Raw genomic sequence first — 26,419 nt, 5'->3', positions numbered from 1 at the left:
TCTACGCGAACCACTGTGTGGCCATGTTTGTTCACACACCAACATCTGCCCAAATGGAAAGGGGTGAAGATTCATGCCGCTCGGCAACAGTTTATGTCGCCGCCTTCTTTTTTTTAAAGCATAAGGACCTTGCGCAAAGGGGAGGTTTTGCACAAAAAGGAAACCTCCACACGACTTGTTTTTGTGCAAGAACCTCTTACGCAAAAACGAATCGGAAGAGATTATGCAAATGAAGCATGAGAAAAATGCTAATCCGCACTTCATTTGCATTGCCTCTTCCGGCAGAGCCCATAGTGCAGACGTAGCCTATTTGTTCACTGAGCTCACCTCTTGTACCGTTGCAGGACACTTACTCTCCTAAGGCACCCGAAGCAGCATGGACTCAGTATCCTTTCTCTCTAGCTCTGCTGCAGTCTTTGCATCACTATTTTTAGAGCAAGCCATTTTAGGTTCTCTTGATGAATACCCATCTGCCATTAGCAGCAAGTAATCCGGAGCTATGCCAGGGGACGAGGAGCCTGGACTCCTGGGTTCCAAATTTTGGCTTCACTTACGACTTATAGCAAACCATGTCAATGAAAGGTAGACACAGAATGTCATTAGGTATTGAATCTAAAATGCCTAAAATGGTCTGATCCTGACAAGATTATTCCTCAGGCCTATGAGGGAGGCAGGATAAAGGACCTGCTGAAGGTAGGGAGGTGGAATGGGATCTCCAGTGAACTCGGGGACAGAGCATCAGTCTCTGGAGCAACAGGGTGGTGAGCTGGATCCCACCCCTCTCCGCCCACTCAGGCAGCAGCTGGGCAGCCACCACCAGCTGCCCCAGCGCTGGACCTGGCTCCCGCATTAGGAAATCTCCCGCTTGGACCCACAACCTCCTGTATCAGACCTACAGCCAAGCCTCCTGGACTTGTTATATATGGGACAAGATGGCCACGTCCAATACCCGATGGAGGCCATGTGGCACAAACATGAGGAAAGACATTTGGCAGGTACTCGGGGTCCAGGTTCAGATCAAATGTAAGTGCCCTTCAGTCCAGTCAATGGAGCCAAAGCAAGTACACCACGTCTGAATAGGACACAGGTGCAGACAAGGCATCCGGTAGGCACTACTCAACATTAATCAGCTGGTTCCCATTACCTCCGTGATCTGACTGGTGCTCTCTTTGATCAGCTCTCCCCACTCCTCCTCTGTCATGGAGAGCTTCAGATCCCGCGTCTGCAGGGCCTTCTGGAGAAGCACACACGCCTGCGCCTGGGAACGAAGGAAGAGAGGGACACATGACATGCCATTCGCATTAGCCACCTCGCTACAGACCAGCCTCAGAGGGGGACGGGGACGGTCCTCGACAGTCGTCACAGAACATTTGTTCTCCTTTTCATGGTCGTTCCCGACACACGGCACTCGGGTAACAGATTGGAATTATTCAGTAGAAGGGATTAGGGATGTCAACGTGTAGTCGACTACACGATTAACCAATGATCCTGGGCTTATCTGTTACTCCTATCGACTACATGCAATCCCCCTCCTTGCTGCCTCTGTATCAGAGGCAGCAAGAGGGAGGGAGGTGAGAGCTGGTGCCCACGGGGAGCCGCTCTCCAATCTGCCTCTATCAGGGAGAGAGAAGGGGCAGGGGAAGCTGCTCCGGGGGATGCCAGCACAGCCTCTGTCCACAGGGAGCCTGGGCCCTCCCTCAGACAGGGGCTGCTGTATCGGAGACAGCAGCACAGGGCAGCAGGCGGGAGCTGGTCAGCATGGAGAGCCGGTTACTCGTCCCAGTTAAGCACAACACCCCCTTCCCCCATACACACATGCTCTGCATTTAACACTCAGACCAGCAGGCTGGCTTAGTCCCAGCTCTGCTGTCCGAGTTTTCACCACCCCGGGCTGCTGCCTCTGATATAGCCAGTGCACTCCCAGCCCCGCCCCCATGCACAATCGCATAATCGTGTAACCGATAATATTTGATGTGGTTTCCCGATTATTCGCTCACACGGTATGTAACATCCCTAGAACGGACGCATTTAAAATGGGAGTCAAGCGGTGGGAGAAATCATCCTGGTTTCAGAATCAGCGCTTTATGGCAGAAATGCGCCCAAGGGCAATGTAGAGACTCTTCATAAAGCAGCAAGCAACCTTTTCAGTTCCTTTGCCTTGCACTGCGCTCTAGCTCTGTTGATAAACACGTTACAGAGGAAACCATCAGCGCTGGCAGCCTAGCACACACTCCGTTTCTAAAGGAAGCCCCAGATGGAAATTGCAGCTCAAAACAGCTCTCGGAGCCCTGGAGTACAAGTCACTCATTAAACCTCCATGTCAACAGGGCCATGCAGAGGAAGAGTATCCAACAGAGGAGCAATAGGAACCTGCAGCCTTCTCACGTGTCCTTTTCTAGTCCAGAGATCCTATTTTAAGTCCTCATGGTAAGCACAGGCAAGGCACAAAGCAAACAAAGGAAACTCACCAGGGCAGTACACCAACAATTACTGTAAATACGCTGGAGGATTTAAAGTGGACACTTCCCCTGACAATAAAATGTCAGAAAGAAAAAGAGCGAGAGAATTGTACCCACAGGCAGAAACACCACGCTGCTGTCTGCAGATACCATCGCAAAGGGCTCGCTGCAGCCTCTGTGCGCGATGGACTAGCCAAACCCCATAGGAGCACAGAAGGGGCTAATGAGCGGCTTTGGATTGGAGTGGCCCAGCCCTTCCCCAGCCCCCAGCACTAGCCCATCAGGCCAGGACTGGAGTTAGAAAGCGGGAACGCCGCTCCGGCGGGAGGGCTGGCGAAGGGACTGTACAGGAGCAGGATGCAGAACCCCTGGTGGAAGGGAAAGAGAATGGAGACTTGTACTGGAGCAGAGTGGACATAAATTAAAGGGAACCCCGGACAGTTCGCAAGGGATGCTGAGATACTTCAGAGAGGCCAGATATTCAGAGGGCAGGTTCTTGGCTCTTCACTGGGGGGGGAACCACACATCCCTTGCAGATATCAAGTCAGGTCTCCAAAATGGCACCCCCTGTTACTAGTCACCTCTGATACTTCTGGAAGACAGTATTGTTCCTTGCTAGGGCCCTCACCATTTCGCAATCATAAAATACACGAGCAAGATGGCATCCTTGGATCCATCAATAGCCCTGGGATACTGCTCGAGCAGTGTAAAGCAACTATTCGCTTGCCTTGCAACCTCACACAGCCAAGATGGGTTGCTTGGGAGAATGAAGCAAAATGCAGGACAATGTAGCACTTTAAAGACTAACAAGATGGTTTATTAGATGATGAGCTTTCGTGGGCCAGACCCACTTCCTCAGATCAAATAGTGGAAGAAAATAGTCACAACCATATATACCAAAGGATACAATTAAAAAAAATGAACAAATATGAAAAGGACAAATCACATTGCAGAACAGAAGGGGGATGCGGGGGGGGGTGGGAAGGGGGAGGAAGGAAGGTAAGTGTCTGTGAATTGCTGATATTAAAGGTAGGGAGAGTGGGATGTTTGTGAGTTAATGGTATTACAGGTGATAATTGGGGAAACTGTCTTGGTAATGGGTGAGAAAGTTCAAAGTCTTGTTAAGTCCCTGGTGGTAAGTGTCGAATTTTAACATGAATGATAGTTCAGAGGATTCCCTTTCAAGTGCAGATGTAAAAGGTCTTTGTAGCAGAATGCAGGTGGCTAAGTCATTTAGAGAGTGTCCTTTCTGGTTAAAGTGGCAAGAAACCGTTTTCTCTTTGTGATCTTGTCTGATATCTGTTTTGTGGGCATTAATCCTTTGGCGAAGTGTCTGAGATGTTTGTCCAATGTACATAGCAGACGGACACTTTCGGCACATGATAGCGTAGATTATATTTCTGGATGCGCAGGAATATGTGTTCTTGATCTTATAACTCACTTGGTTAGGTCCAATAATGGTATCAGCAGAATGAATATGTGGACAAAGCTGGCAACGGGGTTTGTTGCAAGGGAAGGTACCAGGGTTGGTATTAGTGTGGTATGTCCTGTGGTGGTTGCTAAGAATCATCTTGAGGTTAGGTGGTTGTCTATAGGAGACTATGGGTCTGTCTCCCAGAGCCTCTTTGAGTATGGTATCCTGTTCCAATATTGGCTGTAGTTTATTGATAATGTGTTGGACAGGTTTTAGTTGGGGGTTGTAGGTGATGACAAGTGGTGTTCTATTGTTGGTTTTCTTGGGTCTGTCTTGAAGTAGATGGTTTCTAGGTATTCGTCTGGCTCTTTCAATTTGCTTTTTTGTTTCTCTGGGTGGGTAGTTGAGATTTATAAATGCTTGGTAGAGATCCTGAAGCTTCTGGTCTCTGTCAGTGGGGTTAGAGCAGATGCGGTTGTATCGAAGGGCTTGGCTATAGACGATGGATCGTGTGGTGTGTTCTGGATGGGAGCTGGATGCATGTAGGTAACTGTATGAGTCAGTGGGTTTTCTGTAGAGAGTGGTGTCTAATTTTCCATTGTTGATTTGTACGGTGGTGTCCAGGAAGTGGATCTCTCGTGTAGAATGGTCCAGGCTGAGGTTGATGGTGGGGTGTAGGTTGTTGAAATCTCTGTGGAATATCTCCAGTGTTTCTTGGCCATGTGTCCAGATCATAAAGATGTCATCGATGTACCGTAGGTAGAGGAGGGGTGAAAGGGGACGGGAGTTGAGGAAACGTTGTTCTAGGTCAGCCATAAAGATGTTAGCATACTGTGGGGCCATGCGTGTACCCATGGCTGTGCCGCTGATCTGGAGGTATAAGTTGTTCTCAAACCGGAAATAATTGTGGGTGAGAACAAAGTTACATAGGTCTGCTATCAGGTTGGCAGTAGTGTCCTCTGGGATAGTGTTTCTAATTGCTTGTAATCCGTCTTCATGTGGGATGTTGGTATATAGAGCTTCTACATCCATGGTGGCAAGGATGGTATTATTGGGGAGCTTATCGATGTTTTGTAGTTTCCTTAGGAAGTCAGTGGTGTCTCGGAGATAGCTGGGGGTATTGGTTACGAAGGGTTTGAGAAGAGTGTCTACATAGCTGGATAGACCAGTAGTGAGCGTGCCAATACCAGAGATGATGGGACGTCCGGGGTGCCCAGGTTTATGGATCTTGGGAAGTAGATAGAACAATCCTGGTCGGGGGTCAGAAGGTGATTCTGTGAGGATTTGTTCCCGAGTAGCTGTGGGGAGGCTTTTAAGGAGACAGTGTAGTTTCTTTTGGTAGTCCAAGGTGGGATCAGAGGGGAGAGGTTTGTAAAATGTGGTGTTCGAGAGTTGTCTGGTTGCCTCCTGGTTATAGTCGGCCTTATTCATAATGACCACAGCACCCCCTTTGTCAGCTGGTTTGATTACAATGTCCAGGTTGTTTTTGAGACTCTGGATGGCATGGTGTTCAGCGCGGCTAAGATTGTGTGTCGCTTGTTGTCGTTTGCGAATAATGTCAGTCTGTGCGTTGTTGCGGAAGCTGTGTATATAGAAATCCAGATTGTAATTCCGACCGTCAGGGGGAGTCCACATAGAATTATTTTTCCTTTGGTGTTGGTAGGGGGGATCTGGTAGGTCAGATTGATGTTCAGTGGTGGTTTGGAAATATTCTCGGAGACGGAGGCGGCGAAAAAAAGCCTCAAGGTCACCACAAAATTGTATCCAGTTTGTGGGGGACGTGGGGCAGAAAGAGAGACCCCGGGACAAGACAGACTCTTCTGCTGGATTGAGTTTGTAGCTGGAGAGGTTAACAATATTATCCGGTGGGTTGAGGCAGTTGCTGTTGTAGCCAGTGGTATGGAGCAGGTTAGAAAATTTATTGTCTTTTCTTTGTTGTAGGGAATAGAAGTGTGTATAGTAGATTTCTTGTCTGGTGGAACAAAAGTCTTGCAAGGTGTCAGTCGGTGTGGATGTTTGTCTTGAGATGAGACGATCTAAGTTAGAAATGTCATTCTTGATGGTATTCTGTTTCTTGTATAAAATACTTATCAGGTGGTTTCTTAATTTCTTGGATAGTGTGAGGCAGAGTCTTTCACTGTAGTCAGTGAAGTATGTTGATCTTAGTGGATTGTTCACTTTCAGTCCTTTGGGTACGATGTCCATTTTCTTGCACTTGGATAGAAAGATGATGTCTGTCTGTATCTGTGCGAGTTTCTTCATATGGTTGATGGATTTCCATTCCAAACGGCTAAATGTAGTGCCTTGCATGTAGAATAGTGATAGAGATGTAGCCGTGTTAGTCTGGGGTAGTTGAAGCAAAATGCAGGACAATGTAGCACTTTAAAGACTAACAAGATGGTTTATTAGATGATGAGCTTTCGTGGGCCAGACCCACTTCCTCAGATCAAATAGTGGAAGAAAATAGTCACAACCATATATACCAAAGGATACAATTAAAAAAAATGAACAAATATGAAAAGGACAAATCACATTGCAGAACAGAAGGGGGATGCGGGGGGGGTGGGAAGGGGGAGGAAGGAAGGTAAGTGTCTGTGAATTGCTGATATTAAAGGTAGGGAGAGTGGGATGTTTGTGAGTTAATGGTATTACAGGTGATAATTGGGGAAACTGTCTTGGTAATGGGTGAGAAAGTTCAAAGTCTTGTTAAGTCCCTGGTGGTAAGTGTCGAATTTTAACATGAATGATAGTTCAGAGGATTCCCTTTCAAGTGCAGATGTAAAAGGTCTTTGTAGCAGAATGCAGGTGGCTAAGTCATTTGGGAGAATGTTATTGAAACTGCAAGATGATGGCTTGATAATCTCAACTTGGTCCTTCAAGTGAGTTATGGTCTTTCATTTACTCCATGGGTCACCTACTCTCTTTATAACTGCACAAAAGGCAGCCCCCCCCTCTCCCGGCGCACGCACTCAGACAATGCCATAATTGGTCTCACAAGCCAGAGCTGACTCTTAATCACAAGATGTATGTGAGCATCCTGTCTGGAAGAAAGTGGTGGGAATCTATCGCTCTGGTTAAATCAGCATAAATCTAGTGACCTCTTCTTATTTTTCTTTTAAATAACCCAGCAAACAGAGCTACTGTTCATAAGCAAAACACCTGGATCCATGGCATGTGCATCTCCTCCTCCTTTCACAGTTGCTATTTTCCCGGAGGGGACTCACTCCTGCAGGTGTACAACTTTACAAATCCCACCTTGGCTGCAGGGAGGAAAGGTTGGGCTCTATTCCTGCTGCTTTTTAAACACAGGGATGCAGCACATTGCAGTGGAACTTGGCCCAGGGAGGTCGAGCTGTAACAGCTGCAAGTTTCATAGCACGGCAGCGTCACAGCCCCCTCACACACGTTGATCTTTTAGGTTGCTCATGCAAGTGCTTGTTTTCTTCTCCTCAGAGCATCTTAGCCCAAAGGCTTCAGTTTGGCACCGGGACTAGTTCTCCACCGGCACAAGGGGCATGGTGAGTTGAGGTTTGGGGGTGACCTATTGCAACGAGGATTGTCGTCACAGGTACCTTTAATCTCCACATCCTTCCCTATTCTCCATCCAAACTCCTGCTCTGGGCAGACTGGGTACTGAATGAACGTACGAACCACGGCTATCCAGAAATTATTCCTTGTAACATTAATGCGTCACACTCTTTGGGAAAAGGCAAGAAATTTGATAATCCTGATTTAAATCATGGATTTTAAAAGTAGCCCTTTTTCCATGAAAGAATTTCACTATCCGATTACAGAAAGAGTCTGCAGAACTGGAATTCAGCTACAGATTTGGCACCGTTTGGGCATTAACAAAACAGTAACTGGTCAGCACATTACAAAGCCAATATCTACTGCCTTTAACATCTGCATTTCCATATCAAAAGCTATGCAAGGGATGCATTCAGTCCACTGAATTAGCCTCATTAACATGGGTCCTTGACAGGTACTTCTGCTGTTTATACAATATAAAGTCTTAGTTTCTGTTATTTCCACTACAATTCATCTGATGAAATGGATTTTTATCAATGAACACTCATGATTCTATTCATTTTGATTAGTCTCTAAGGTGCCACAGGACTACTCGTTGGTTTCAAAGTTACAGACTAACAAGGCTACCCTGCTGAGATTTTTTAATCCTGAAGGGAGTAAGTGAAAGAAAGGAAACAGATCAGCTGCAGCAGGTCCCAAATTATAGCATGAGACAGGCCAACAAACAATTAACCAGCAGCAAACTTCAGCACTCTCTTGTTTAAAAAGAAGTACAAATACCAGTCCTTGTTCATATCATTTGTTTGTACGAAAAAACCTGAGCTTTGATTCTATAGCGCTACTAGCAGACTTATCCAGCATTGCCCAGGTCCTTTGGGGCAGAGGGTTAGTGGTGAGGAGGGGTGCAAGACTCAGGGGAGGGCCTTGGGGGATGTGTTTATGGGGGGGCTGTATGCAGGAGTCTGGGGGGGCGGTGTGGGTGTGAGAGAGTCGGTGGTGAGAAGGGGCTTAGGGAGGGAGTCCCATCCAATAGAGACCTTTTCTTCCCCCCCTCCCACCCAGCCTCTTGGCCACCAGGGGCCTTTTCTCCTGCACCTACCCCCAGCACTGAAGCCAAGCGGGGGCGGGGGAAGGGGGGAGGAGGAGGTTTGGCCACTTACCCGATATGATGGCTGGCAAAATGGTGCCAGCCCATCCCTGCTGGCCACTCCCCTGGCGGTACGGTTATCCCCAGTGGACACTGCAAGATAGCTCTCCCCTGTGGGCTCACTGTCCCCAGGCACCACTCATATCGTGTCCCTCCGAACAGCAGCTCCTTTCCCTTTGCATGTTATGGAAAACAGCCCTTTTCCTGGGGCTGCCGGTTGTCCTGGCACCACCAAACCCTGACCGTGCTTTAAGTTAGAAGGGGAAGCTGCCTATCAAATTTGGTGGCCCTAGCTCTTACCGTTTAGGAGTTCTTGACCAAACGGACTCGCATACAGACAGACGCGCCCTCAAATATATATACAGACCAAAGGGACAATGGGGGGCATTGGAAATTTGCTGGCGTGCGGACTTGAAATTTGGGGTGGGGACTGACAGCCCTTAGCAACAGGTGATAGGCCTAAACCAAGGTGAGAAATGCCCAGCTACAGGCCTGAAGGATGTCGAAAGCTGCCTGCAGACACGCAGCTCTTGGCAGCCCACTAAAGTTCAGAGAATTTTAACAACTAGGAAGCAATAATCTGCTGTTTGTGTAGGCTGCTCCTTTTTATTTATACAGTAGCATGTGAAGGGGGTGAGGAAACTCTGCTGGGAAGAAAAATAAAGCTGACTGACGTGTAGTTATAATTCAAATAATCACCCAGAAGCCATTTCCTTTCAGGGGCACTGAAAAACAACGTGCTCTTTTCTCTTTATAGTTAATATTTCCTTAATGGACAGAGCTTGGCTGCCAGGAGATACACGGAGGGCAGGAATACAACGCACAAGGGACTCAAGCAGTTCAGATGTGTCAGAATTTAGTGAGGGAAACTAGGTAGAAAACACCAGCCTAATGCAAACATGACTAGTGAGTCAGGTTGCCAATCACAAGCAGGACTGATTTTCTGAGAACGTGCCCTCAGCACTTCCTGAGAACCCAGTTCTTTTAAGGGTGCCTTAAGCAGAAAGACCAAAAATCGAGGCACCTAAAATTACTATTCGCTTTTGAAAATGTAGGGCACTATTTCGTTCTATGTCCAGAGGAAGGTGCTGGTCATCCAAGAGGTGGTCTAGGGAGAGAGACCATCCAAGTCCTTTAGGGATGTAAGATTTCCATGAGCCTAGGATATTGGTTTTTATTTAAGTAGATGCTTAGAAACATGTCCTGCTCTGGGGGCATGTGTCCACATAAAAATACTGTTACCGTTAGCAATGCCCTTCCTGCTGTCCTTGTCCTGAACAGCTGGCAGCCTACTAGAACCGGGGAAAAGAAGTGCAGAAAAAGCTTCCAGTGACATTTGTCTGCTTTCCTTTCTGCGAAATCAAAGAAGATTTTTTTTTACAGACATTTTCACACAATGAGAGGGGTTTAAAAACTCCAGAGTTTTGGAAGGGATCTAAACCCTCCCATTCAGGGCATCCATCCTCTAGCTGAACAGGATAAGAAAGCAGTTTTCCTTGTGTCCACTGTGTTCCATAACTGCCGCATCCATGATCTTTTGCACCCTCCTTTGAAGTAGCTGGTTCTGGCCAGTGTCAAAGACAGGCTATTGGACTAGAGGGACCACTGGCATGGTCTGGGGTTGCCTTCATTTTAAACTGGGTATTTGCAGGGGGCAAGGAACGCTCCCTTTGCGAGTATGGTTCTAACCGTACGCAATGCTCAAGTTGTGTCCCTGCCTACCCCACCAAATGTGCCTAACTCTCTGCATGTGTGTGGCACTGTACAAACAAGCAGTACAACTTTCTTCCCAGTGGAGCTACGGAGTTTGCCATTTATCTAATCAATTAGGCCCTTTATTTAGCTGTGAGTTTGGCTCAGGAGGGAAATCAACATACCGTTCTTCCTGTTTTATAACTGGCAAAACTTAGGCTCAAGAAAATTTCGCTCAGAACCTTTTCTCAGAATACCCAGCACTTCCCAGATCCCAAAACCTGAGCTTAATTCCCTGGACAATAATACTTCCAGGACACACTCTTCACTTCCCACCATATCACGTCTAATATCCCTGATACGAAAATTTGTAAGCAAAGCTAAATTCCAAGCTAGATCCTGTGACCAGGTGAAAAATTTTACATCACTTTCTGGGTCGTCTAAGCCAGTTCCCCAGCCAAACCCTCTATTAGAAGCCAGTTCAAGAAATTCAAAATTAGCTAAAAGGGAGAAGGAAAGAAGAAACTACACACTAAACCTCCTCCCTTCACAAAAAAATAATCTAAGGTGGATATACACACACATTCATCCACCTAGGCACAGGAGTAAATGGAGTAGAAACGTTCATTATTAGTTCATGTGGGAGGAAGAAAATGAACAGTAATGACCCACAATATCACTTGTGTAGTTTTTCTGCCAGCTTTTCTGCCAGCTCTTATACTAACGCACCTGTCAATTCAGAATAAATCCCAAGTCTCCCTTTAAAATACTAACTGCATGCTCACTGCAGTAACTGAGGTGCACTGGGGGTTCCCAAATCTGCCCGTTTCCTGCGAGCAGTAAGACTAAGATGCTGGGATACACAACACACCTCTATCTTTGCCAGCAATGCATAAGCAATCTGATCCTTTTAAATGGCAAGTGATGGTCTAACCATGAGCAACACAACCATCGTGTTCATGTTGACCGGTCCCACCTGGTGTGGTCACTACACTGGAAACAAGGCAAAGGGTCCCCAGATCACCATCCGAGACAGTGTGGGGAAGGGGAGTTTCAAGCATTGTACAGCTAGCAGACAAGGTCAGGGTCATAGCCCTTGACAAGGGCATCCAAGTCCCTGTACGATGTTCAAAAGATGAAGGCACTATTCAAATCTCAGCTCTTAGTTTACACCTGGGTATCCGTTCGGCCACGCGAGATGACTCGGGAACCAGTTTCTGACACAAGGAGAGACAGCATTTTCCAGTTCTGAATGTTTTAAAAGGATGGCACCAAGGAGGCATTTCCCAGATGAAAGGGAAGGTGTGAAAAAATACTGTCCCCGAGCAATGTACTTGGGGTAGAGACCACAAGGTGCACAGAAGAACTGTGTCACTGTAGTGAGTATCAACCCTGAAGCACTAGTGTGGCGTTACTGTGGTTGTTCAAGAGTAGACACAGCCACTGTCTAATATAGACCACTGAGAGGTCTGAGTTATGCATTCCTGCAGGAACAGCCAATGAGGAATGCTGCAGAAGTAGGTAAAAAATAATAATCCCATAAAAGGCACCAAGGCCATCGTGCAGCCATGTACACAGGTCTGAAGTCATTCCTGATCTCAGAGGCGGTAAGTTTATCCTGACCTGACTGCCAACCCTACAGTGTTTTGCAAAAGCCACTCTCAGTAAAGCATACCAAAGGGCTGGTCATGTGGTTAAGCAGCAGCCCTGGTTAATCCAACGGAAAGTTTACAAGCCCAAGAACAAAATTCTCCTTGCCAAAAATTTAGTGCAACAGGGAACGGGGAGGGGGGAGATTGACATTTTACTCCCCCATTTTAAAAGGTTACTGAGCCAGATGGATGGACGAATAGAACTTTGCAGACTGACTTTTTCACCACACATGAAGTGTTTAGGTGGCATTTTATCATATTTACCCCCTTTGACAAGTAAGGAAATCTCCCAATGTACTCCAACCACGATTCCGAGATCTTGACGCTTTTATGATTTAAAGCACTACCAGGATTTCGGAATGAGCAATTTTGTACCGCAGCCCTGAATTATCAGAAGCAGACAGCACCTGCCACATCTAAAAAAAAAATAATGCAGATTCCTGCAGAAGTAGCTGGATGCCTTCCACTCTAAGATCCTTTAAACAACCGCTGACAGCTTCCTTATTAGCACGTGAAAAATATTCCCATCGCAGACGAGACACATTTTGCTCCTACGATATGCGGACTATCCGTGAGGTGTCTTCTTGCGTGATCAAACTATCAATGGATGTTTCTTAAGTCAACTGGGTTATTTCTAAAACACTGATCCAAAAAGTCCCTCCCTCCCAAGCTTGTCTTTTCTAAACGGTGGTGAAACACGGCTGCTCATAAGAACACAGAAAAGTCTTGTCACATCCAGACTCCGTGATTCCTCAGCTGCTTAGAACACCCAAGCCAACAATGCAGGAATCATCTGCCCGTTTAATACCTAGTCACCAACTCAGCAAGGCTGGGAAACAACAAACCCAGTTAGCAGGCAACCGTAGATCGAGAACTAAACCCACTTGGCAGAGGCAGCCAGGCAAGAGAGATGGGACCCTGATCAGTGAGGTTTAGGGGCAATGATCTGGTGGGAGACTGCTGGCATCCCCAGCAGCAGGCCAGGGAAAAGGCACTGGTGCTTCCACCTGCCTTTGGAGCATCCTTCTTCATATTTTGTGGATTTAATTCACGCCCCATTAGCTGCTGAAAGAGATAAGGAGCTTTCTGTTTCTTCTACCCGCTCCAGGGCCTGTTGGAAGGAGGAAGAGATCGCCACCATTGTACCCCCTCCCCGGCCTTGTTCCAAGGAGTCTTGACAATTTCACTGTTGCCCCCAGGGCTCCAAGCAGCCCCTAAGATTCTGCCCAGAGGGCCGCTATTTTCACTCTGCTGCCCCTTCGGGCTTGTCTGCACTCACGCTGTTCTGACACTGAACTATACTGGGTTCGTCACAGAAGTGCAACTCCCCCGTGCATGCATGCAATTAAAATGGTACAAACGTGTTTACACTGATACAGCTTATTCTGGTTCAGGATGCGGAATACCAAAATAAGGCACCTTTAACTGCTATACTGTGTCCACACTACAGTTATCTCAATATAAGCCCCCCTGGGAAAAGAAATACCCTGAATTTTTGTACGATACACCAGCCCTGAGCAGCTACAGAGGCACCGCAGCAGTCTGCCTGCAGACCCAGGTACACCACACACACACTGGCTCAGACTAGAGTTGTAAGTGACTAGTCGACTTCTGATAAGCAAAAGCTTACCGGATAAACGACTAGTCCCTTGACTAGTCACTTCCCCCTCTTGCTGCCTCTATCAGAGGCAGCAAGGGTGGGGAGTAGGAGATGGTGCTGGGGGGAGCTGGCTTAAAAGCTGGTTCCCCCCAGCACCGTCCCCGCAGGGGACAGGAGAGGCAAGGGGGAGTGGGGACGAGCTGGAAATCAGCTGATTCCCAGTTTGCACCCCAGTCCCAGACGCTGCATCTCTGCTTTTTAAATGTATTAAGAACCCGCTGGCTCTTAATACATTTACAAATCAGAAGCGAAGTGGGGGAACCTGGCTGGACCGCTGCACGTCAGCCTTTTAAGTGTATTAAGAGGTTGCCATCTCTTAATACATTTAAAAGGCAGAGCCGTAGCGGGATTAGCTCACAGGACCGGGAGCCAACCGTGCTGCAGCTCCTCCACTTATCGACTAGTCGACGGAAAATCCATCGACTTGTCGATAAGTTGATTAAACTAAATGTAACATCCCTAACTCAGACAAACCTATGCAAACAAGGGTCTTTTTTTCCCCCCATGGACTTCCAGCACTGCCTGAGGAATGAAAGGGGGGGGGGGGGCTGCTCCAGCCCCATGGGACTCACCGTGGGCGGAGAGGAGGGGGAGCTGCAGCTTGGTCCGAGCTGCTCCAGGCCAGCCAAGTTGGAGCAGCCCCTCCCCCGGCCTACCTCTGTTGAATTGGTTAAGTAATTAAACGAGATTTTACATCCCTAACAGGAAGCAGGTGCCTTCTCTCCCCTCCCCCTGGCACTTTTCAAAGTGCACTGTCTCTCTCATAACACCACAAAGAACATACAAAGCATCCCATTGGGCAAAAATTCCTGCAAAATGCAAATATTTCAAGGGATTTCTCCTTTTTTGCTTCTCTTCCACCATAGGCCACTAGGCAGATGAAATTGGATAAAACTACTTATGAAAAGAAAATCTACATTGATACCTTGCCCTTCCGCCTATCAAGGAATTTCTGATGTAGTTAATCAGGCCAGATGAAACAATCCCTATAATGAATTCTCGTTTTGTTGAATACCTGAGAGGTAAATACTGACCAAAGCAGAAGAGTCTTAATATTTACCTCAACAGAAGTCAGTATCTTACTATCACAAAAATTTAGAAAGGGGGTGGGGCAATAAAGAGAGAAAATATTGATGCCAGAGAGGTGAAGTGACTTGCACAAGATCATATGGTGAACTAGTGGCAGAGCTGGGACCAGAGCTCATATGGGCCCGCGTACAATCTCTCACTCTAGTTACAGTCCTCACTGTAGGATGGGATTGTTGTGCCGTATATCCTGCCACTGAGCCACACCGTGAAGAGGTGTAGTTGGGTGCTTTCACCTTTGCCGACAGCTGAAGCGTTCAAAATCAGGAGTCAGCCTCCAAAAATGAGGGGGGGGGGGGTTGTTTTTAAATCTTGTGATTTTTATTATTCGCCTCCTGGTTTTAGATCCTTTAGCATTCAGGTTTGCAAAATTTACCCCTCAGCTGTAAGTCCGTGAACCTTTTGATTTTAAAGGCAAGCGGCAATCCCCACGGAATACTGCAGAGGCGGAGGCTTTAAGGAAAAAAGGTCAAATACCACAGGCCTCATAATGAAGAGCTAGCAGCTGCCACCTTCCTTACCCAGCCTTTTTTTCCTCCGTGAAAACCAAAGGTTCTGATCCTGTCAACACTGAGGCACATGAGTAATTTTACACACCCTAATAATCCCATCAAACTCCATGGAGCAGCTCGTGTGCTTAGTCACCTGCCTACACAAGAAAACTCGTCCTGCAATAAATTCTCCTGCAAACAATTCCTGAACTGGATGGCTCCCCCGGTCCAAAGTGCTGCCTTTCCATCATTCCGTATTTATTTCACGGCTATTCATAATGAGGACTAGTGTATAAAGCAGCCTAGTTAAACAGATCTTGCCAGAGCCAAATTATGAGAGATTTAAGAGCAATGTACATGCCAAGAAAATAATCCTCATTATCATTTTGTCCATACTTTCCTCTCCCTTTTGCTGGTAATCCCCAATTCTCTCAACAAGAATCGTGACTTTGCCGTTGACGGACAGAACTGTTCATCTCTCAAAAAAACTCTCACCAGCCAGATAATGAAAAATTAAAATTCAGATGCACTCAAGTATCAGCTTTTGAAGTTTAACATTCAAACGACAAAAAACAAAAGCTGCTGTGTGGGAAGCAAAAATGCTAGAGCTCATATTAGGCCAAATAACGCAGTTTCATGAGTTAAAACAATCCCACGCTCCTTAGTCCTGGAAGGAATGCTACAAGGGAGGCAATGCTGAACAATGGAGAGAGCACTAGATTAAGACACTGGAGACTAGGGCTCTCTGCCACTGGTCTGCCTGGATCTGTGGGTAAAAGTGGCATAGATCAGTTGGATATTATTGTTGTTACTGACGTCAAGAAGATGGCTTGTGTAAGTCAGTCCTGTAACTACCCGCCCAAATTGCAAGACTGAGTCCTAACTGCATCTTCACTGGCAAAATGCGAGCGTCGCAATTTTCCAGATGCACCCACCAGAGCCTTGATTCCGAAGCCAGGCAGGAATTGCTGCCCCCTATAGGATGTAAGAATACCTGGGGGTCCTCTTGCACTGGTCACCATCAGCAATTTACTCCAGGCCCTGTTTAGGAGAGTCACAACTATACAATACTCTCTCGTCACAGGTTGCAAAAATCTAAACTTTCTCCATCTACCGTAAGCCAAGGAAAAAGTCATCACAGCACATCTGCTATTCCTGCCATCTTCAGCTTTACAGTATGAGAAGGGAAAGTACCAAGCAAAATAGCAGCCACATACAAATCAGAGTAAAGCAATGATTTTCCACTTAAGGTCCGATGCTGGTCCCATTCCAGGCAAAAGCAAAACTACCAGTGATTTGAAGAGAGCAGGAATTGACCTTACAAACCATAAAATGTTCTGTACCATCTGTGCTACTTAAATCCAGACGATCCAGCCATTCAGTCGCCCACTTTGTCACTATGAGGAAAGAGTCACCCCTGACCCTATGTTCTCCACTCTTAATTATTAGCCCACTGCAATAGTCTTGTAACTGAACAAATTTATTCCCCTTGCTCCTACAAGCCCCCAAGTCCATCTGGTCTTCAAAGTCTCTGCTGAGGCAGGTTGGTGCTGGCTGTGTTGGTGCTGACATTTCTCCACCAGACAATGGATTCACAACCAACATTTGCAACAGCCATCAACACAGGAACCAGAAAAAAAATTACCATGAAGGAAAAGAAAGGTATGCAATGATCTTTTAAAGGCAGGACACATCAGCATATATGATGGTCCCACAAGAATCTGGAGTGTGCGCTAAGCTACTCAGAATTCCACCTGTGCAGAGATGTAGCACAAACCCATTTATACACCCCAACTTGTAACCCGTGCAAGTACATACCACAATAGAAATTAATGCGCTGGGACCCTTGCATATTTAAATGTTTCAAGCTCCCCCCCCGCAGTGGGGTTCTATGGTACATTTTTATTTTATATCAGCATAGTCGAACACATGGACAAAAAAAAAAAAAGTCTTAGAAAGCAACGTGGGCCAAAGGGCTGCATATAAAAACGGCACAAGGCACGTTTCCAAATGACATCAGAGGTTATTTATAGACTCAGCAACCGCGTCTTCTAAGGGAAAAACGGTTCTGAGTTTCCCAAGGCAAACGACTGGGTGTCAAATTCATGACTGCATTTCCGACGTGGAAGGCAGAGACGTATAATCTACAGGGCAGTGCAGTGCCAAGGGCTAGGTCCTGCCAGAGACACAGCACTCTGGCCCCAGTCACCAAACCCCTTCAGCAGCACCTGAGTATTCCTGCGGAGGCCCAGGAGGCAACTTGCATGGCTGCAATCGAGCCCATGCTTACGTGCTTCGCAGGCTCAGGGTGGGATTAACTCTTACATCCTGCTTTTCTTTCCATTCCCCCCAACTCATCTCTTTAAGCAAAAGAAGGGAGGGGGGAAAAAAATCAGGCAGAACGCTGAAATCAGGCTTCCTGGTAGACACCCCGCCCGGACGTTTAAACAGAGGTCTGCAGGCTGCTTCTACTGCATGGCCCAAAGACCCGCACAATGTCTTCTCGTTAACTGAGGTTTCCACCTGCCCACCTGCCTCTGCAGGGCCCAGTGTCAAGCCGCCCCCTAGTGGAAGCTCTGAGAAAGGACTCTTCTCCCCAGGAAATATGCAGCAAATTCTGCGACTAGAACAATGCAGAGAATGGAGGCTGGTTTAAATGACTGAGATCTGGGACTCCATCGCCCCTTTCCACTCTGGGGCTTTTCAAGTAACATTGCAAAAAGAAAGGAGGTGGAGTTTCAAATTTGCTTCATTACCAAAAGCAGCTTATGCAAACGATTCCGAAGCAAATTCCCTCTACCACCCGCTGGAAAACATCTATGAAAATGCATTCAGAGTAAGGTGCATTAGTGTAATGAATCATTTGTTGATCACAAGCCTGGGCAGAAATACATGCTTAGCCAAGGGGTGCCAGCTTTTGATGCAGTGCGGCTCTTTAGCTATACTTACATGTTAAAATTTAATTAATTACTTTTCAACTTACACGAAACATAAACTGTTCAAATGCATTATTGTCACCCAGCCAAGACCACTTTTGGCAGGGTTTAGAATCCTTTCTCACTCTCAGGGCGAAGGCAGCATTGGCACAGAATTCCTTTGATTCTGCAAAGTTTATCTACATACATTAGAGCTCTTTAAAGGAGGCTCAGGAGACACCAAGAATAATTAGTAACTCACCTAAAATATATTCTAGATTAAATACATTTTAAAGGGGTTTCCATCATGGGCGGCTTTATAAAATGCATTTTGAAACAGTGATGAATCTATATATATGACAAAAGGCAGCATTTTGAGCTCCACCTCCATGCTAGTAGAAGTTCAATGAGTCTAAGTGATTTTTGTTTCGTTTCAGCTATGCACTTACTTGAAGGCCTCACAGAATTCTAGCCCAATCACCCAAGGACAAGAATGGACCTCCTTTCAAATATCTGAAAGGGTGTCACAAGCAGGAGGGAGAAAAATTGTTCTCCTGGCCTCTGAGGATGGGACAAGAAGCAATGGGCTTAAACTGCAGCAAGGGAGGTTTAGGTTGGACATTAGGAAAAAATTCCTAACTGTCAGGGTGATTAAACACTGCAATAAATTGCCCAGGGAGGTTGTGGAATCTCCGTCTCTGGAGATATTTAAGAGTAGGTTAGACAGACATCTGTCAAGGAGATGGTGCTGGGTCCTGCCGTGAGGGCAGGGGACTGGACTTGATGACCTCTCAAGGTCCCTCCCAGTTCTAGTGTTCTAGGATTCTATGAAACTTGTGTTTGCTGGACAAGTAAATATTCTGTTTCCCTGGCCTACCCCTGCATCCACAATCCGCACAGAGGAAAGACAGGTGAATCACCTTTGTACCTCACTTGGTACATGCGTGTGCCTACGTTGAAATGTGGAGGTGACCACAAAGGCTCCAGATTATTGTGTTTAAACACACAGTACAACACACACAATGAGGACTGGCCAGACAAATATGCATCACTCCATTAGCCTGGACTTGGATAAAGATCTCAACTTTGGGAACCCGGTGGCTTTCCACGCAGGCACTTGATAAGAGGACTTATTCCTTGCCAGGGTAGTTGAACTAATGCCACACAAGCCAATGACTCACCATCAAAACCCCCGAATAGATTCAAGCTACGAGCAAGAGGTTCTTTTTCCCCCATTTCCAATACAGAGCCCTCATCCAACTCCCCACAGCTTTTCCACCTTGCCAGTCATTTTAAAACTTAAAATGACTGCATCAGCCTTTAGTACTGACGTTGCCTCACACCCTCAGGGTACGTCTAGACTACAGGCTTTTGTCGACAGAAGTTTTGTCGACAAAGCTCGTCTAGACTACATCCAGTTCTGTCGACAAAGCAAGCCACTTTGTCGACATGGCAGTGTAGACACAAAGGACAGTTTAGATGCAATAACACCTTCTGTCGACAGAACTCTGTGGACAGAAGGCGTTATTCCTCGTAAAATGAGGTTTACAGCCGTCGACAAAACTGCTGAGTTCTGTCGAAGTTAAGTCGACAGAACTCGGCGGTAGTGTAGATGCAAGTATAGTTTTGTTGACAAAAGTCCACTTTTGAGGACAAAACCCTGTAGTCTAGACACACCCTCAAATTCAAGTACACACCTGGGTGTCTTGAGACAGACAAGGAGAAACTCCTGCGTTTCTCCTTGGAAGGTGGCAAGGAAACTTACACCCTTGCAAAAGGCTCAGTGCTCTGTCTGGATGCACCTAAACAGCTATAAACCCTCACCAAACACCGAGCGCCCATGCAGGCTTTGCTCCTGTCTTTAGGAAACGCATCAACCATCTAATCCAGACCCAAGGGCCTGCCTGGATGATGGCAACAAAGGTGGGAAGTTAACACACGTAAGTCCACTAAAGCCGCAGGTGAATGTTCTCATTCAGAAGCAAAATGGCCTTATGTTCACTGTGGCCTAACTCTCCTTGGAGGAACGAAAGGCCCCCATTGGGAGGATGCGAAATGTGCTGTAATTGATGTGCACGCTTCACAGATCTAGTCCGTTTGCATTTCCCTAAACCCTCCCCGATACGCAAGCCCTTAGCTAGTGGATGCCAAGTGCTGCTTCATTCCCAGCTCTGCCACAGTCACTCATTAGGAAAAGGGGATAAACGGCACATGCTGTTTAGGGATGTTAACCAGGAAGCATGAGGGTTACTGGCATGCTTACCGGTTAACCGGCATGCTTGCCAGGTAACTCTGGCTATCATTAAACTGATTAACCTGCTCCTGTCTTCCACCCTCCCTTTGCCCTATTTGGATAGCAAGTGCTTTGTTGCAAGCAGTCTCTGATGCACACACACATTTCCTACAGCACAACAGAGCCTTGATCTCCATCACAGCCTCAAAATAGGCCCATCGTCTAAAACAGCGTTTCCGAATTTTATTTGGCCACAAAACCCCTAAGGTTGCCTTTAAAAAAAAAAAAAAGCACCACCAACACCCCTCTGTCTCTTTAAGATGGGGTGGGGGAAAGTGCTGGCTCCTTACTTTCACTTCGCGGAACCCCAGGGTTTCGCAGGGCACCAGCTGGGAAACACTGGTCTAAAGAACCATCACACTTTTCTCTTTTTCAGTCCCTTGCACAAGGACACTCAAAGGGCACTAACGAACATCACATTAATAGCTTCAGAGGGATGGACCTAAGGCCAGAGGCAGTTCCTCAGAGCGTCACGTTACTTCAGCTACGCTCAACAATGTATTGGCATTGCTAAAAATAAAGCAGGAAGCCATTTCTCACCGGAGGGTCAGGAGAGCTCTGGTATGTAGCTGAGCTGTGCAACCAGCTCTAGGATGAAACACACACCTCAATCCCTGTTTATACGCCGCAGCCCAACAAGCAAAAACAATCCTTTCAGGAGTTCATCAAAAAACAATTCTTCACACAGCGGAACAACGCACAAGGAAGCAATCTGAAGGACACGGTCCCCGAGGAAACAACTGCAGCAGTAAGATCGAATGGTAGGAGGGAAGCAGGAGGGAAATGGATCCAAGCACATAGATTTCAAAATAGAATTTAAAAGAAGTTCCATGCTCATGGAAACCGTCAGGCTGACCGCACTAGGCCCCAATGTCGCATCTAGAACACAGAGCAGCCGAACGGTACCATGCCTCCTGCGTGTTTTAATATGCCACACACATTCTGCTTCACTCATCACAAGCGTGGGAATTGCCAACGGACCTGCCAGAAGCAATTAATTAGCAGCAGGTAAGTTCAAAGATCTGACACAAGCCGTTTCGTTGGCAGCACATGACGACACATGGGGCCAAAAGAAATCTGATGAGGTTCAACAAGGGCAAGAGCAGAGTCGGAAGAATCCCCAGCGACTGGCTATGCAACAGTTCGACAGAAAAGGACCTGGGGATGACAGTGGATGAGAAGCTGGAGATGAGTCAACAGTGCGCCCCTGTAGCCAAGGAGGCTAATGGCATATTAGGTTGCATTAGGAGGAGCATTGCCAGCAGATCTAGAGAAATGATTATTTTCCTTGATTTGGCACTGGTGAGCCCAGAAAGGATGTAAACACATTGGAGAGGGTACAGCGGAGGGCAGCAAAGATGATTAGGGGGCTGGAGCACATGACTTACAAGGAGAGGCTGACGGATTTGGGCTTGGTTAGCCTACAGAAGAGAAGAATGAGGGGAGATTTGATAGCAGCCTTTAACTACCTGAAGGGAAGTTGCAAAGAGGATGGAGAGAGGCTGTTCTCAGAGATGACAGATGGCAGAACAAGGAGCAATGGGCTCAAGTTGCAGGCGGGGAGATCTAGATTGGATGTTAGGACAAACTATTTCACTAGGAGAGTGGTGAAGCACTGGAATGGGTTCCCTAGGGAGGTGGTGGAATCTCCATCCCTAGAGGTTTTGAAGTCCCAGCTTGACAAAGCCCTGGCTGGGATGACTGAGTTGGGGTTGGGTCCTGCTATGGGGCAGGGGGTTGGACTCGATGACCTCCTGAGGTCTCCTCCAGCCCTAAGAGTCTATGATTCCATTGTCTTGCTGTGTTAAAATGTGTGATCAAAAAACCTCCTGCTAGCTGCCACTTCTGTTTGTACCATCTTTGTGCGTGTGCAAGAGTTAATCTGACACAAACCGCTCAGTGTAAGGACAGTGGTCATGGCCATCGCTGCATGCAGATGGGTTCCAGACTCATAGAGGGCCTGAACATGCATCCATCAGTGGATGCAGGATCAAAATTAGCAGGCAGTGTTTTCCAGTTCTCAGTACCAAGATCTGCATACAACAAACCGAACCCAGTGGAAGATTTGGCCTGTAACATCCTGTATCCAGTGTCAGAAAACCTTACAGCGAGTGCAAGCAGGTCTAAGGGCTCAGTAATAATCCTTTGTAATCCAGAATGTGCGTGAATCTACTTTTACTAAAAAGTCCCTATTGCCAGCAACAGCAGTGCAGTAAATAAACGCCACAATAAACAAGCAATGAGCTATGTTCATTAGGGACGTCGACATGTAATCAACTACACCAGTGTTTCTCAACCAGTGGTACGAGTATCCTTAGGGGTACTCGAGAGAAGTCTGGGGCATACATCAACACAACTGACATTTGGAGAAAACTGAATTTTTGTTTTAAGTTTTACAGCACTTTGTTATTTTTGTACTTTTGACACCCAAAAATTTCATCACCCGCCCAGCTATGATTAAGCTGTTTAAAACATTTTATTGCAATGATAGAAAAAAAATTGTGTGTCTGAAAACTGTAGGTACTGGGTGTACTTATTTCTTTTCTTTTTTTGAAAAAGCGGTATTTTATTAAAAAAAAAAAGGTCGAGAAACACTAAACCACACAATTAACCAATAAACCTGGGTTTAGCAGTTAATCTTGTCAACTACACTCACTCCCCTCTCTTGCTGCCTCTGTATCAGAGGCAATGGTAGAAAGTATCGTAAAAGAAGGAATGAACAGGGGACTTTAAAGACTTTAAGCCTTTGTGCATTTTTATAATGTGAACCATACACAGCCTCCTTCCCCCAGCCCTTGAAGGGAAAACTGAGATCTGAAAGACAGTGCAGACGGAGCAGCTGTCAAGCACTGCCAAGCAGAAGGGGTTCGTTTCAACAGCTTGAAGATTTTTAGCCAGAAGAATCACATGGGCATGTTCTTTTGCTGCTAGCTCAGAGGAGATACAGCATCTGGAATGTGACCGCCGCCTCCCACGACAAATGTCAGAGCTTTGTGCTCCGTCAGAAGGTCTCCCCTCACTCTACCCACGGGAACGTAATGAGCTTCAAGCCTTATAGTAATTTCGTCCAGATCCCATTTCCCCACTTTGCTGTTGAGGATGTCATGTGGAACCATCCACGCCTTACTAAAATCAAGACAGGTCACATCTATTGCTTTCCCCACCCCTGTTAGTACAGTAGAGGGCAACTTGGCCACTCGTGGCCTCCTGGGGTTATTTTCTAGGAGTTTATTTTAAAGTGTTTGTCTGCTAGTCCATTTGTTCAAGAACTCCGAAATGGTAAGAGCTAGGGCCTCCAAAATTTAGTAGGCAGCTTCCTCTTCTCCTAACTTAAAGCAAGGTCAGGGTTTGGTGGTGCCAGGACAACCGGAAGCCCCGGGAAAAAGGCTAGAATGGTTTTGTAAATGCTATGTAAAGGAACAGAGATCGCAGCCATGCACGGGGTCAACAAACACACTGTTGTTATTTAAACACTGCGCTTGTGTCTAGAGGCTGGCCAGGTCAGACCCCTTTGTGCTAAGCTCTGTACAAACAGTGAAATCCTGCTCAGGCTGCGCCCATCTCTCTCACCCGCTTCCCCACACACAGATTTACGACAAACTGAAGGTGCTCCCCATTATTAGTGGCTCTTAACTCCTTGTATGACAACTGCCCCGCAGCCAGACGGTGGCCCCGTTTTGCTAGGTACCATACACACCGAAGAGCGAGTCCCTGCCCCCAAGAATTTACAATCTAAAACAGACAAGTCAGATGAACAGTGAGTGACAAAACAGAGGAGTAGGAAGAGGAAGCCATTTGCCCAAGATCAGCCAGCAGGACTAGGCCAAAATAGAACCCACATCTCCTGACGCCCCAAGTCCTCGCCACAAAAGCATGCTGTCTCCCCACATGCTCAGCTGCACAAATCCACTAGCAGACCCCCTTAATCCAAAGTAACAGGCTCCAGGCTCCTTTCACCATTTCCTAACTGTAGACAAAAGCGTTAAGACGAAAATCCAAACCCAGATCTGACCCACCCTGATCCTTTGGAACGGGTACTTCCTGCAGGCTCTGCCTGGGGCATTCTGCCTAGAAGCAGTTCAGCAGAAGACAGCCTGTCAGTTAACCCATCGGGCTAAAGAGAGACCCCTCTCAGCATACCTAAATGCTTCTGAATGCCCCCCAGCCTGAATATATCTCTGCAGAAAATGCCACGTCTCCACAGCGAGACAGGGTCAGGTTCTGTGGATCCAGAGGTTTTGGAACTCACTGTTACAAAGAGTTGAGACCAAGAACTTTGCCAGATTCAAGGACGTTCCCATGGCCATCAAGAATATCCAGACGACTTATAACGTGGACATTTATCGCAGCATCTGATATTGGAGACCAGATACTCCATTAGCTGGACCTTGGGTCTGTTCCAGGCCAGCAAATTCTATGCTCCTAGGCACAGTACAGACGGCAAAGACCAGGGTGAGCCAAAGGTGGCTTCACTCCACTTTTGCACCTACATGATTCTGGGCCCTGTGTATAAATGAGATCCTCTTCGGAGCTGTTCTAATTCACGAGTTTCCCAAGGGCTGCCAATGAGCTACACACCATAGCTCAGAATCACACCAAGTGCCCCCTCCTATGCCCACGCCACCTTACCCATCTGTGGCATGCCTCCTAAACTTTAGGTAAGGGGACAGGATATTCCCTACTTCTCACCCATCGGGAGGGTTTGACAGACACCCTTCCTCCTCCTCACCTCCAATCAAAGAACTGGAATTCTGACTGTAAGAAGCCAAATCTCCTGAAATGGGTGCAGCCTGGGTGATTCAGGTGGCTGACAGCAGTGAATCAGCTGCTACTCCAGACTCAAACACACACACACACACACACACACACACACACACACACACACACACACACAAAACAAAAATCCCATTTCACCAGGCTTTCGCCTGTTCTTTATCAAGCCCATTCACGTTCTCTCCCCCACCACGCACCCAGAGTTCTCCTGCTAACCACTCTCTCATAACAAAACTCACACACTGCTGTGGGAATCCCTATAGCAGTGGTTCCCACTTTTCGGCATCACGCTCCCTTTTTGATTTTTGAGAAACCCTCATGCCCTCCCCCTCAAAAAAAAAAAAAAAGGCAGCAGCAAAAACCTGTTGAGGAAAAAACAAAAAAAAGATCAGGGCTAAAAAACAGTTGTGACCCCTTTAATTTCCGGGACCAATGTTTAAAAAAAAAAAAAAGGTTCTGGTACTCCAGGGGAAAAGTTTTGGGTTTTTTTTGGGTCAGTAAAAGAAGGTTGCGCTTTAAGAGCAGAGCAGGCATTTTGAAGTCTGCCCGGGATGCTCCATCCTCCCCCTGGCCTGAGCTGTGCATGTTCCAGTGGCCGCCTGAGCCAGGAAAAACAGAAAATACTGGACATCTCACAAGGTATTTTCTAATTTTTTTTACTGGACGGAGTGGGCTCTTTCTTGGGGGAGAGACTGACAGAGGGCGGGGGGCCTTGGGTTGCCTCGTTCCCTCCCCTGGAATTTCTTCACGCCCCCTGGGGGGCGCGCCCTCCAGTTTGGGAACCTATGCCCTACAGGAAAGGGTCCTTACTCCCCATGGAAGAAGCAGCAATAGTAATACAAACGAAGCTTTCGGCTAGGGATACAGCCTGGTCTCGCCAGGGCAAGAGTTACCAGATGGCTTAAAAAAAATAAAAATAAAAATAAAAAAACCAGACATACTTGATCTCAGATTGGGGGGGTGGGGTACTGGCTGGGAGGGGAGCAGGGTTGGCCGCGGGGAGGGGAGGAAGAGAGGGAGTCGGGGGCGGAAGAGGGAGAGCATCAGCCAGCGGGGAGCGGGAATGACCCAGGCACATGCAGATCCTGGGGTGCTGCCCATCCCGCACACAGTCCTGGTGGGGCACACAGGTGAGTCCGGCCCCGGGGAGTCCATCCTGCCCTCCCACTCCCCTGCCCCCTGCGTAATTGCGTACTATCTGGCTGGTAGACACGCTCACACAGCGTGAGAGTGTCTACCAGCCAGGCAGTTCACAACTAGGTACTGATACTCCTACTAATAATAAAACGTACCTAATTAGAAAATACTG

At 47.0% G+C, this 26,419-nt stretch overlaps 1 protein-coding gene across 1 annotated transcript in view; it reads right to left on the bottom strand.

The window, feature by feature from the left end:
• Positions 1–26,419, bottom strand: part of MYBBP1A (MYB binding protein 1a) — an 81,306-nt gene that overhangs the window by 11,770 nt on the left and 43,117 nt on the right. The window contains exon 24 of the mRNA XM_075904314.1: positions 1,145–1,258. Coding sequence (XP_075760429.1) covers positions 1,145–1,258 — 114 coding nt within the window. The remainder of the gene's footprint in view (positions 1–1,144; positions 1,259–26,419) is intronic.

The sequence above is a fragment of the Pelodiscus sinensis genome, chromosome 21 (genome assembly GCF_049634645.1).
Source record: "Pelodiscus sinensis isolate JC-2024 chromosome 21, ASM4963464v1, whole genome shotgun sequence".
Taxonomy (NCBI): domain Eukaryota; kingdom Metazoa; phylum Chordata; order Testudines; family Trionychidae; genus Pelodiscus; species Pelodiscus sinensis.
The sequence above is the reverse complement of the archived record's forward strand: the minus strand, read 5'-3'. Positions and strand labels throughout refer to the sequence as shown.